Source organism: Mus caroli, chromosome 1 (assembly GCF_900094665.2).
Source record: "Mus caroli chromosome 1, CAROLI_EIJ_v1.1, whole genome shotgun sequence".
In the NCBI taxonomy this organism is placed as follows: domain Eukaryota; kingdom Metazoa; phylum Chordata; class Mammalia; order Rodentia; family Muridae; genus Mus; species Mus caroli.
The window spans coordinates 67,979,315-67,993,031 of record NC_034570.1 but is presented as its reverse complement, the minus strand read 5'-3'; the positions used below and the strand labels follow the sequence as shown (position 1 = coordinate 67,993,031).

The following is a 13,717-nucleotide window of genomic DNA, read 5'->3' as shown; positions in this document are numbered from 1 at the left end:
TCACTCTGTAGACGAGGCTGGCCTCGAACTCAGAAATCCGCCTGCCTCTGCCTCCCAAGTGCTGGGATTAAAGGTGTGCACTACCACTGCCCAGCTATTGAGCAGCTTCTTAACCTACACTGTTAGATGGGTTTCAAGCTCAGGTAGGTAAGACATTTCAGTTCCCTACCCTGTCATTAGACTTGCCTCCCAGGCATGGGCCTTTTCTCCTCAAGTTTCCTGGGAGGGCAGTTTTGGAAATGCCGTAAATAGGGATATCAGTGGGTAGGAACTGGGTACCACGTCTGTTACTGGAGCCCTATATTTGTCACAATTATAGCTCCTATGATAGAATAAGCTCCACACATGGATCCATGGTACCCATACCTATCCTCACCCCCACTGCCATCCCCTGGGCCCAGTAAGGCTGACCTCTCAACTGTGTCCAGACTGCTGGACTCTGACCCCAGCTAAAAGGCAGAGACTACCCATCCCAGTGAGCCTGTATCTTTCACGGCCCTGCAGGCCTTGGGCTCTGCAGGCCTGCCAGCTGATTACCAGCCCTGCCCATGCTCATATTTACCTCCCAGAGGCTGATTCATCAGCACTGCCATACCCTCCTGCTGCCGCCACCACCATCAAGACCCGCCATTCCACTCTTGTTAATAATAGCTCACCTTTAGAGTTTGAGGGAGCCAAAAATGTCTGAAATCTTCCTCTCCCCATTTGGCACTAAACTCAAGCTTTCTCACATTATGCTTATAATATATCCATTATTTAAAATAATAAGTCGGGCTGGAGAAATGGCTCAGCAGTTAAGAGCACTGACTGCTCTTCCAGAGGTCCTGAGTTCAGTTCCCAGCAACCACATGGTGGTTCACAACCATCTGTAATGAGATCTGATGCCCTCATATTCATATAAAATTTTTTTAAAAAAAGTCAAGGACTGGGAGGATGGCTCAGAGGTTAAGAGCACTTGCTGCTCTTAGAGAGGACGCAAGTTCAGTTCCCAGCATCTACATGATAGACAAAATACTCATAAATGTCTTTTTAAAAAATTAAGAATCTCAGAAAAATTTATCCCAGCACTTGGGAGGCAGAAGCAGATGGGTCTCTTAAGTTTGAGGCCAGCCTAGGCTATACAATGTCTATTTAAAAAAAAAAAAAAAATCAGCTACTGACAACTGATTTTAAATAAATCTGAGTCCACACACACACTCCCACAACACACACAATGAGCAGTGTGATTGGACTTCTATGCCCTGCTCCCAGGGATATAGGACCCCCATGAAGGTGTTTGGTTCACCAAGGACTCCCAGGCACTCAGTCCTCTGCGGGCAGGGCACAGTCTGAGGTCATTAGGTTTTCTAATAACATGGACCAGACCTGGTCCTACTGGGTGTCCCCGACTCACCTCCTTCCTGCTGGGGTCCACACCCTCAGGGAGATCCTCTACAGCCTTGTTTACCAGCTGCTCCAGGGGGAAGGTGGGCAGGGGCCCAGAACTCAGGCTGGTATTGGCAGTGAAAACGTCCACTTTCGGGCTCATAACCTCCTAGGAAAGAAGACAACCATAGGTTACTTCAGCAGCCCTGAGCTGTGGCGACATCCTGTGCTGCTGTGCGCTGTGAGCTATGGTACCTTCTGCGGGAGGCCCCCTCCTGGTTCTCCCCTTCCCCTCTTACACACACACACACAGTAGAACAAACTGTAGAATGAACACCATCTCCTGGGTTGGACCCAAAAGCTAATATAATAGCCTAGTGGCCTGCATCTGGCCTAAGTCAGTTGGGAAAAGATGACTGTTTAATCAATGACTAACATTGCCATGGCTTCCCCTGGAATGTGACATCTAGGACATCTGTGACCCTTTCTCTCATAGCTGTTGTAAAACTGGCATCTATAAATTTATCACTCGGCCTCCAACTAGCTTTTCTTTTTAAACAACTGCACTGTCCACCTGGAAGGGCTAAGCACCATAGTGTTTTCAGGCTGTGATTGGAGGGCTACCCTCACCTACTTGAGAAGATGCTCTCAGGTTCTAATTGCATTTCTGAAGAGCTAGCCCTGTCTTGTTTCTTCTGCGGGCCTGTGACGACCTCAAAGGACAGTTTTGAATTCACAGTCTCATACCCCAAGCCAACATGCTAAACCTATCTCTAATAAGTAGCAGAGAGACTGAAGGAGTCACAATCATTCTACCTGGAGAACTATTCCTCACAATGACTGTGCTTAGAGACACCACCGTTTCCCCCAGGGCAAGCAAGCCGTGGCTTAAGTTCATCAGACCACTTAAGCCTTTCATTTAAACATGCAGAACCTGGAGCTGAGGAGATGGCCCAAAGGATAGATACTTGCTGTGTGAGCGTTAGGCCTGAAGTTTAGATCCCCATCACACAATAAACATGCCGAGTCCACCTGTAATAGCACACTCCGGAAGCAAAGACAGGAATCCCAGAGGCGGGCAAGCCACTAGACCAGCTGAAATGGAAGGCTCTGGATTTGCAAAATACCCTGCCCAATCAGGGAAGACATTCCGTGTCAGCCTCTGACCTCCACACACAAAAGAGAACACACAATGAAAAAACAAAACCATGGATGTTCCTAAGAGCTAACTCAAATGGAGCCTTGACATCTGCTAACTTTGTTTCTAGTTTTGATTTGTTTGTTTGTTTGTTTGTTTTGAGTCTCGGTGTTTCTACCTAGTCCTTGCCTCTGCCTCCTCAGTTCTGCAATTATAATCATGCATCACTATGCCAAAAAAAAAATCTGCATTTTAATATGCTGCCTCATGGGTGCTAAAAATGGGGAATCTGTTTCACTATGAAATGGAGTCAGCTGGGCAGTGGTGGCACACGCCTTTAATCCCAGCACTTGGGAGGCAGAGGCAAGTGGATTTCTGAGTTTGAGGCCAGCTTGGTCTACAGAGTGAGTTCCAGGACAGCCAGGGCTAAACAGAGAAACCCTGTCTCGAAAAATCAAAAAAAGAAAAAGAAATGGCATTGTATGCTACACAGCAAGGACTTCCACAAGAAAAGGGAAGAGGTTGCGGTGGCATATAAGATGCAGATGTCTTCTAACATGTCAGCTCCCACAGATAGGACCACCTTCAGGCCATTCAGAGCCAGCCGTGCCACTGTACTTACATCAGCAATCTGGCTCCAGTCCCCAGAGTTTCCCAGCTCTGCCTTAAGGTCATCATAGGATTTGGTGTTCTGCAAATAAAGTACACAACAGATCAGACTCCATCTCAGCAGAGGAGGTAAATGGCTGCTTTCTTTCAAGAGTAGAAAAAGAGCTGAGCAGTGGTGGCGTATGCCTTTAATCCCAGCACTTGGGAGGCAGAGGCAGGAGGATTTCTGAGTTCAAGGCCAGCCTGGTCTACAGGGTGAGCTCCAGGACAGCCAGGGCTACACAGAGAAACCCTGTCTCAAAAAGAATAGAAAAAGGTTGATCTGGGACTGGTGGGGAAGCGGGCAGGGGGCAGCTCAGGGTAAGCAGGTGAGCAAGGTGGTCCTAATGATGATGGAGAGAGAAAGGCCAAAGTAGCTCACATCAGAAAAAGGCAGGACAAGCTGACTGTTCTGTCCCTGCTCAGCTGGGTAGGGCAATAGAGATGAGTATGCCTCCCTGACCCGTTGTGAAGCCTGTGCAAATAGCCATGAGCATTACTGACATACTGGGGAACTTGGGGGAACAGGTGCACTTAAGGGGAGCCCCAGCAGAAGACAGGGAAGGGAAAGATACTTTTAGGAACCTCCTCTATACACAGCCCCAGTGCTTAACACCCAGGGTGACACGTCAGAACTCCCTGAATGAATTGTGCTTCCTGAATGAGGTAGAGAAGGAAGCAGAGGCTTGAGGTGATGGGGCGGCACACATCTGGACTGCTAAGCACTGGGATGACTGTGAGGCTTGGTGGATAAAGGGTGCATGCCTCCCACGCATGAGGACAGGGGTTCAGAACCCCAGCTCTCACAGAAAGCCCACTAGCTATAGCAGTTTGCCTGTGTGTGACCACAGCCTCTTAGCCTCTCAGGAAGTGGAAACAGGGGACCCCATCCCAGGGCAAGCTGACTAGCTAGACTACATGAACCTCTGAGCTATGGGATTGGAGGGAAACCCTCCCTCAGGAGTCAAAATCTAGAATGAGCAAAAACAGACACAGGAATCTGAACCTTGAGCCTCCCTGTGCACGCACACACACACACACACACACACACACACACACACACACACACACACATGGCAGGGTGAGAGGTAGAAGATTTGCTTAATCCATCCTGAGGACGAAACAGCCTATCAACAAGAGTCAAGAGTAAAGAAAAGGGGACAGGGAGCAGCAGATTTGAGGAAATTAATTTCTCTGCCCTAAACTCGTCTGCTCTGCCAATTTCAAACATCCAGAGCCACAAGCCTGGGGCAGGGAGCGGGAAGGCAGGGAAACGGGTGCCCCCGGAGACCTGATGCACTGACCCCCAGTAGGGAGCACGTGGGAGAGCCACTTTGCTGGGTTTAGAGCCAGGGAGAGTTCATCTGTCCTTTAGAGCGGCAGTGTGCTGGTACTGAGGACTCTCCAGGGTAGCCTTAAAGAAGTTCCTAAGAAAGGACTGTCCTTGAACACATTCGTCACACGCACGTGCTGTCACAGATAAAACCCGAAGCTGCTGAACACAACTACGCACAGTAAAGAACGGAGTCTTGAATTTTAATTCTGATCGATTTTCTACAGCTTTGCATAGCACAAAAACGGCACTAGAATTACCCCCTCGCCCCTGTATGTGAGGGGAAAGAGGTGCCAGGGCTTTGTTCAAGCTCAGCAAGTGCTGTGACACCTTTGTTTTTGGTTGGTTGAGTTTTGTTTGTTTGGTTTTTTTGGTTGGGGGGGGGGGGTTGGTTAGTTTTTTATGCTATGTGGTTCAGGCTGGCCTCGAACTTGAAACCCTTCTACCTCTGTTTTCAAGTTCTAGGAACACAGGCATGCCTCATCCACTGTGCCTACAAACCTTAGGTATTTTGTTTTATTGGTGGGTTGTTATTATAACAGAGTCTTATTCCAGAGGTGGTGGTATACACCTTCAATCTCAGCACTCTGGAGGCAGACGTGAGTTCGAGGCCAGCCTAATCTACAAAGTGATCTCCAGGACAGCCAGGGCTACACAAAGAAAACCTGTGTCAACAAATCAACAACAAAGACAGGGTTTCAGATAGCCCAGGCTAGCCGGGCAGTGGTGGCACACGCCTTTAATCCCAGCACTTGGGAGGCAGAGGCAGGTGGATTTCTGAGTTTGAGGCCAGCCTGGTCTACAAAGTGAGTGCCAGGACAGCCAGGGCTACACAGAGAAACCCTGTCTCAAAAACAAAAAAACAAAAACAAAAACAAAAAAAAACAAAAACAGATAGCCCAGGCTGTCCCCTAACTTGCTTTATAGCCAAGGATTGTCTTAAACTTCTGCTTCTCCTGCCTCTACCTCCCCAAAAGCTTATACCATCATGCCTGGCCACTATTTTTTTTTTTTTAATTCCCTTTCCTCTTCCTTCCCAGGTTGCTTACTGGCCTTACTTTGTATTTTAAGCACCTAAAACCATTTTTACAAAATTCCAAAGGGGGAAAAAAAAGAAAGAAGGCTGGTGGCATCTGGACCAGGGCCTCCCTTTGGATTGTGCCATGAAGCTACCTGGAGGGAGGGTGTGCTGAGTCTTGAGGGCTGACTGGACTAGCTACTCACACTCCACTTGAAGGGATCCCAAGCCAGGAACCAGCCTGTGAAGGTGGGGGGCTCGTGTCCCTGCTTCACCACGATGATAGGGGTCTCAGGGTCTCGGTTTCCAGGGTGGGTCTTGAGGTATTCTTGTACAGTTGTAGCTGCAGCCTTCTTCTCTTCCTCATTGGCATGTTTCCCTATCCAGAAGAAGACCTGTGGAGAGCCCCACAGCCCCTCAGTCCTTTCCTGCGTGGTGATCAGCTCGGGCAGTCTCCATGCCTTCCGGCTCTGCCTTGGCTCATCCCTGATGCCCAGCTAGGAAGACCCGTCGCTGCTCAGCTAATGACCTTGAGCAAGGCCTGTTTTGACCTTGACTTTACATCTGGGAAATGAGGCTGGTCACACGCTGTTCCTTAGACAGCTAGTGAACATGTGGCACTCCTCTGCCGCAGAGCACAGGATGCCTGGCAATGTTCCTGCTTCTGTGGGAAATAAGTTGTGGGATGTCCCTCTGTTTCTCCCTTCTCCTTCACAAAGAAGAAGAAGAAGAATGCCCCAGGCCCCTCCAAGACCTTGGCATTTCCCTACCCTAAAGCTACTGGGATCTCTTAATGGTAGGAACCAAGGTGGGGAAGGGTATTCCCCAGACCTCCTGTCCTACCTGGTCCCAGACATCCAATAGGAACACATCCTCCTCCTCCAGGTCATCCTGATTGAAGTCAAAGATCTCTGTGGCCAGAAAGCGTCCGGTCTGGTTGGAGCACTCGAAGAGCCGAGGAGTGATGACTTGGTTTTCCTCCTGCAGCCTGTAGGATGGGCAAAAGGAGTGTGGGGCAGAGACTTGAGAAACACAAGCACTGAAGACTCTCAGAAGGTCTCTCACACGGAACATGGGTAGGAGGCAGGGGAGGAGATGCTGGGACAGTACCTCTTGGTGTTGGCGTAGGGCGCCTTCCCGCCCAGAGCCATCCAGAAGTTGGCTGGCTCCTGCCCCTCTACTACCACTTGTTTCTCCGTCCGAGAGATGGTATCAGCAACCATCTTGGCCATCTCCCGCTCATCCCCACTGCAGCCCTGGGAAATGAAGGAGGTCAGCCATGCTAAGAAGAGCATCCTTGGTACCACCCACCCCCTCACCCTTCAGCTACATTCAGCTGGACCTCCTGGGTCTGAGAGGGTCCTTCAGGATCAGGACTCCAGGCACACCGTGAGGGACAGTTCTTACTTTCTCCCATCCTTAACAGTCTAAAGAGGGGCTGGTGAGATGGCTCAGTGGGTAAGAGCACCCGACTGCTCTTCTGAAGGTCCGGAGTTCAAATCCCAGCAACCACATGGTGGCTCACAACCATCCGTAATGAAATCTGACTCCCTCTTCTGGGGTGTCTGAGGACAGCTACAGTGTACTTACATATAATAAGTAAAGGAAAAAAAAAAAAACCAGTCTAAAGACTAGCAGAGATGATAAGGAGAATAACCCACCCACCCCCGAGTAAAAAAGGGACAAGAGACACAAGGTAGGGAGAAAGTCGAGACAGGAGAGTACCTGCTGAGGGAGCTGATGGATACCTCATATGAAAGGAACAGGACAGGCTGATTTTAACGCAGTCTGAGAGAATCAGAGAGGCACAGAGAGACCAGAGCTATGCAAGGGAGACTCTTAGGCTACCACAGTGGACCTGTAAGTGGGACCTGATGACCCAGAAGTCTCCTATCTTTGCCCTGATGCGTTCTGAGACTGAGAGTGCCCACTGGAGATGGGAGACCTGTGGCCCCTCGCACACCTTTCCACACCACAGGTAGCAGCAGGACGGAGTCTTGAGTATGAAGACATCATTGGAGTTGAGGGACGTGGCCCGGGCTGTCACCTCAAAAGCCTTGGTGTTATCAGCATTGGTCCCTCGGACCTGAAACAGTCTCGTAGAGGGCACAGGCTCCAAGTTGTTCTTTCGGGAGGTGCCTCCCTGCAGGCATAAGGGGAAGGTGGGAAGACAGGGACAAGCATGAAGGGGACACAGTGATGTGAAGAACATCCAGAGGGGGAAAGGGCAAAAGAGCCAGCCCAAAGGCAGCTTGGATCTTGGCTCTCTGCTGCTCAAGGTTTTCAGTGGCTTTCCACTGCTTTGCTATGAAGTCCAGGGACTCTGCTGGCCCTTGAAGATCCATAAATTTGAAATGAAGGCACCAACTATCTTTGTGTTCTCTTTCTCTTTCCTTCTCTAAACCCTCAGGAAAGCTGTGCCCCCATTACACTGTAAGCCCCCATTTTACCTCCAGAGAGCTAGTTTCCCCCTGCCCCAAATGTCTAGAGGTCCTCTGAATTCCTTCCCACCATGAGTCCTCTGCCTGCTCCCTGCCTTCCATTGAACTCAACTTCCATCCCTGGCATTTAACTGCACAGTGCTCCAAGCCAGGAAGTCACCACTTAGGCAGAGCCATATGACCATCCCTTCCCAACGAACGGTGGCCTGTCCTGTCTCGCTTCACTTCCTGAGTTGCAAAAGACTGTGTGCTTAGAAGGTTTGCCACAAAGAGATCACTGCTTTGAACAGCTGCGCGAGATGTCTGGTTCATTTCACTGGGAAGGTACAGCAAAGCTAGCCCCTCAAAACCCTCCTTTTTCTTTTTCTTTTTTTTTTTTAAGTCTTTTTTTTTTTTAAAGATTTATTTTATTTATTATATGTAAGCACACTGTAGCTGTCCTCAGACACTCCAGAAGAGGGCGCCAGATCTCGTTGCAGATGGTTGTGAGCCACCATGTGGTTGCTGAAAACCCTCCTTTTTCATGGAGCAGAGACCAAGGAGAGTAAATAACATTTGTACACATCGAAGGTTCCTTCCCTATGACCCTACAGCAAACATGCTGGTCTCTGTTGTACGTGGCAAGGGACCTCTCCTATGAGGAACAGGCTTGGCCCCAGCCTCATGCCCACCATACAACCTCTTCCCCATCTCCCAGATGCCATCTCTCAGTGCAGCAACTGCACCTGATAAACCACCATGCGCCCCTTGAAGATAGACATGAGGTGAGGCGGCTCCTTGCCCATTGTGACCCGGATCTGCACTGGCTCATCATTGTACTTCTGGTCCAGCAGGACGGCTTGATACGCCGAGGCTGCAATTTCATCCTGGCTGGCCTGGCTGCCCTGGGAATGAGAAGGAAGGGGAGGATGGGGTCCTGAGTTTGACCTTATCCCTCTGCCTCCAAAATATCCCACCCCAATTTTAAATCGATTACACTTGTTTAAGAATGTGTATGTGTGCACTTACATGTATGGGTGTGAGCCAGGCAGTAGCACATGCCTTTAATCCTAGCCCTCAGGAGACAAAGGCAGGCAGATTTCTGTGAGTTTGAGGCTAGCCTGATCTACAGAGAGAGACTACATGCACAAGTCATCGTGCAAGTTTCGAGGTCAAAGACTTTCTGCAGCCATGGTCTCCCCGACCACGTGGGTTCCGGGGACGAAACTCACATCAGACTTGGCAGCAAGTGATTTTACCTGCTGAGCCATCTCTCCAGCCCCCACTCACTTTAAAAAATGTTTTTCCTTTTGAGATGGAGTCAGTAAGTATATCCCTACATGTCCTGGCCCTTGCTACATACAACAGTCTAGCATGGAATTCACAGAGCTCAACCTGCCTCTGCCTCTCAAGTGCTTGGACTAAGGCATGTGTCCCTCTACACTAGGCCTTGCCCAATTATTATCATTTTTTTAGACTGGGCCTTACATATCGTAGGCTGGCCTGGAATATTCCATATAGCCTAGAATGACCTTGAACTTCTGATCTTCCTTACTCCACCTCCTAAGTGCTGGGATTAGAGGCATTTGCTACCACACCAGGTTAGATGCAAGGCTGAGGACTGAACCAAGGTTTTGTGTATGTTAGGCAAGCACTCCACAGCTGAGCTACATCTCAGCCATCTCCAAATCTGGCATGGCTGGTCCCATAATACACCCTTCCCTTCAAGTCTATATTAGTCTACATCTAAAACCTAACCCCAATAGACTGTGATTTGGACCCTAGCCCCAATTCTAATCCTTTCCCAGCCCTGGCTTACCTCAAATGCAGTATATTCTTCCTGCTCCATCCTCAGAAAAATACCACATAACTCACTCCCCTGCACTCACGCATCTGACACAGAGTCCCCACATAGAGCAGGTGACAGGAATTAGAAAAGAGACTCAGAACCAAAAGGAAAGAGCTGTGAATGGGGAAGTCCAAAGGGAACAATCTCAGAGCTAAAGCCAACCCAAGGTGGGAAAAGCTGGGGTATTCAACCCATAGGTGAAGACAGGAGTGGGGGAGAGCTGAGCGGATGTGCTGCAGGTGGGATGCAGAAAACTGAGCAGGTGTGCTGCAGGTGGGATGGAGAACTGAGCAGGTGTGCTGCAGGTGAGATGGAGAACTGAGCAGGTGTGCTGCAGGTGGGATGGAGAACTGAGCAGGTGTGCTGCAGGTGGGATGGAGAACTGAGCAGGTGTGCTGCAGGTGAGATGGAGAACTGAGCAGGTGCGCTGCAGGTGAGATGGAGAACTGAGCAGGTGTGCTGCAGGTGGGATGGAGAACTGAGCTGGTGTGCTGCAGGTGGGATGTGGAGAACTGAGCTGGTGTGCTGCAGGTGGGATGTGGAGAATTGAGCTGGTGTGCTGCAGGTGAGATGGAGAACTGAGCAGGTGTGCTGCAGGTGGGATGTGGAGAACTGAGCAGGTGTGTTGCAGGTGGGGTGGGCAGGACCTCACCTGCCAGATATACAACAAGTAGGATTGCTTTTCCCCTATGAGGTAGGTGTAGAGCAGCAGGTAGCAGTCGCCACCGTAGAAATGGCCCAGCCACTTGGACTCCACAGGCACCAGCTCCAAGTCCTCGATGCGCCACACCTGGGACCAGAATCAGTCCTGTATGAGGTCCAGCCTGGGTTCCAGCACCCCCTTCCCACCAACTTGTCCTCCCCGTCCCTCACTCACCTGCACTTCCCCACTCCCATCATCCACCATTTTCTGTTGGGCAGCCACCTGCGGTTGTACGTGCATGGTCAGAGCATCAAACTTCACCTGTTCCACCTTGGCTGGAGAGATAAGGACACCAGCTGTCACTAGCTGAGGTGCCCCATATCCTCACTACAATCCTGAGAGCTGGCTGGTACTCGAAGACCCACATGATAGATGAAGAGACTAAAGCCAGCAAGGTTCAGCTGTCTAACGTCACACACACACAGAGTAGTATGTGTCACAGCTCCACGCCCCTAAGACCTCATTAGTGGCTCCCAGGCCACTGAGGACAACTGAGGGTCAAGAGCAGTGCTTTATTTAGTCCAGCTCCCTGGAGCATTTAGACTTCAAGCCCGGCCTTGCCTCCAATCTTGACAGGAATCCCGTCGTGATGAAGGCTCCACGCTGTCCTTTCATTTGAACCCCTCCCCCAGCGTCCGGCATACCTCTTGCCCTCAGCAAATATAGTCTGCTGAGGTTTTCGGTTTCCAGGGAGGTTCAACTCCATTCCACATGACAGAGAAGTCATTTTTAGCTCCCCTTTTCTTGTGATAACTGGAGCTTTTTTTGTCCTCTGGGCTCTCTGTACCCACCAGGGAGCTGAGAGCAGGGTAAGGTGTGTATGAAAGAGGGGAATTGGGAAAGGGAGGAGGGAGGTGTGGATTCTCACCCACAGAGCCCACAGTGTGGGTTTTGCCAAGGCCTGAGGTTCGGTTGGGCACTGTCCACTTCTGGAAGAGTTGTTGGAAGATGGGGGACTCAGCTCCGTCATTCTGCACCTCAACCTGCGTGCTCGGTGGGTACTGCTTGGCTTTGATGAAGTTCTGGGGAAAGGAGGGGGTCACTGGTGACTACTGCCTCTTGTCCCTAGATCTTCATACCCCCTGCAAGCCAAAGCCTGGTCCTGACCCCAACCAGATCCACTTAGTCTCAATCCTGAACATGCCCAGCTCCAAGCCCAAAGCGGACCCCAAACTCAATCAAGATCAAACCTTTTAGTGTCTCAAACTCCAACCTCAACCCCGAATCCTGACCCTGATACCAACAAATCTGACCCCTACCTGCACTATACCCCAATTCGATTCTAATACCCATTGCAACCCAACTGACTGACCTGACTCCAGACCTGAGGCCTGGCATCAAGCCTTTTGGAGGAAGAAGAGCCATTCCCTGAAACAAAGCTCTTGCAGGGGGGAGTGACACCCAATATCCTGAGGAGGCCTAGGTTTGTCTAATTGTCAGCTCACTCACATGCTGAGAGCCAGGAAGCTGGTGACAGTATGCTCCTCAGCCCCCAGCAACTGTGTCCATTTGCCCCTAGCCCTGACCTCCCAGAAGAGATAGTCCTTAGACTCTTCCTGGTGCTATGGCCTGGTCTGAATCCCTTCCTTCCTCCCTCCCTCCCTCCCTTTTTTTTTTTTTTTTTTTTTTTTTTTTTATGTTTATATGAGTACACTGTCGCTGTCTTCAGACACACCAGAAGAGGGCATTAAATCCCATTACAAATGGTTTTGAGGCACCATGTGGTTGCTGGGAGTTGAACTCAGGACCGCTAGAAGAGCAGTCAATGCTCTTAACCTCTGAGCCATCTCTCCAGCTCCCTGAATCCCTTTCTGCTGCTGCTGCTGCTGCTGCTAGATCAGCTGTTCTCAACCTGAGGGTCACAACCCTGTTGGGGTCATATATCAGATATCCCGCATATTAGATATCTATATTACGATTCATGACAGTAACAAAATTATAGTTATGAAGTAGCAATGAAAATAATGTTATGACTGGGGGTCGACACAAGGTGAACTGTATGGAAGGGCTGCAGCATCAGGAAGGTGGAGAACTGCTGTGCCTGACTCCTTCCTTACCAAGGCCTGGCTCATGGCTCCGCTCCTCTCCTGAGCGTTGGCATTTTTTCCCTTCCACACAAAGATCTTCAGGCCTCCCTGGTCCAGGATGTAACAGTCCTGGAGCCAATAGAGAAAAAAAAAATTAGCCTGTGGTGCTGGGGTGGGGGTGGGGGTGGGGGTGGGGCTAGGCTGTGCCAGTTTCGCCCACTAAGTCTGCTTTAGCATCTTATAGATGCCCCTTGCTTGAGGTCTTCCAGATCCTCTCACCTCATGCTTGAGCAGGTCTTGTGTGAGTGGCCGAGTAGCAACTTCTCTAACCACCAGTTTTCCTTCCGAGTCAGACACACTGCAGAACACAGGAAGGCATGGATAGGGATAGGAGGTGCTGCTGGCAGAGTACCCTAACCCAGGAAGTCACCAACACCCAGGAAGGCCCCAAGCCAGAACTCACTGGTACAGCTTGAGTGCAGCCTTAGCGGCCGGCTCCACCACTGAGTCAGAAATAGCAGCCTTCAGTTCTTTGCGTGGGCCCAGCACGTGGTTCATAATTGCCATCAGCTGTGGGGAGTCCCCTTCCTTCTCCCCGTCCACCACACCTACGTAGGTACGTCCACCCCGTTCCTGGTCTCGGATCTCTTTGGCCAAGGTCATGCCCTGTAGAGAGGGCACAGATGACCCATGAAGGCTGGCAGACAGGGTAGCAATGTTCACCACCCTGAACTCTGCTGGGCAAACTCCACCCCATTGTGCAGATCTACAAGAGGTGGAGACAAGGCTTTTCAGGTGTGAGAGGCAACGGTTGGAAGCTATGGGGAGGTACATCTCCTCGTAGGTGATGGTTAGGGGTGGAGGGGTGTTTGCGATGGTCTTGCTGTGCCTGTAGTTTTGACATTGTTGGGAATTTATGGCTTCCCTTCGTGGTTCTGTACAAGAGCTGAACCTCAAAGGTCATAGTACTCTACCTTAGTCTCACGGCGCACATGGGAATTCACATGAACATATCTATACACAAATACTCAGGCACACACATAGTTCTGTTCCATGAAAGTTCACACAGGCATGTATCTGCACACATAGTCCGGAGAGTGACAGCTCTCATGTGTACACACACTGTGGTTCACTTTTTCAGCCCAAGACCCCTCCCTTCATGAGCCGTCTGGAGTCCCTGGGCCCTTGTGGACAGCAACAGCTGTGTGCTTCTGTC

The 13,717-nt window shown here is 50.3% G+C and overlaps 1 protein-coding gene across 3 annotated transcripts in view; it reads right to left on the bottom strand.

The window, feature by feature from the left end:
- Positions 1-13,717, bottom strand: part of Vil1 (villin 1) — a 31,832-nt gene that overhangs the window by 1,714 nt on the left and 16,401 nt on the right. For all 3 annotated transcript variants that reach the window (XM_029478604.1, XM_029478602.1, XM_021170852.2), the window contains exons 7-19: positions 12,965-13,167; positions 12,781-12,859; positions 12,532-12,630; positions 11,343-11,496; positions 10,649-10,749; positions 10,424-10,561; positions 8,669-8,827; positions 7,466-7,645; positions 6,613-6,758; positions 6,346-6,490; positions 5,709-5,897; positions 3,126-3,194; positions 1,394-1,534 (exon numbers count right to left, since the gene is read on the bottom strand). In XM_029478604.1, the coding sequence (XP_029334464.1) occupies positions 1,394-1,534; positions 3,126-3,194; positions 5,709-5,897; positions 6,346-6,490; positions 6,613-6,758; positions 7,466-7,645; positions 8,669-8,827; positions 10,424-10,561; positions 10,649-10,749; positions 11,343-11,496; positions 12,532-12,630; positions 12,781-12,859; positions 12,965-13,167 (1,803 nt within the window). The remainder of the gene's footprint in view (positions 1-1,393; positions 1,535-3,125; positions 3,195-5,708; positions 5,898-6,345; positions 6,491-6,612; positions 6,759-7,465; positions 7,646-8,668; positions 8,828-10,423; positions 10,562-10,648; positions 10,750-11,342; positions 11,497-12,531; positions 12,631-12,780; positions 12,860-12,964; positions 13,168-13,717) is intronic.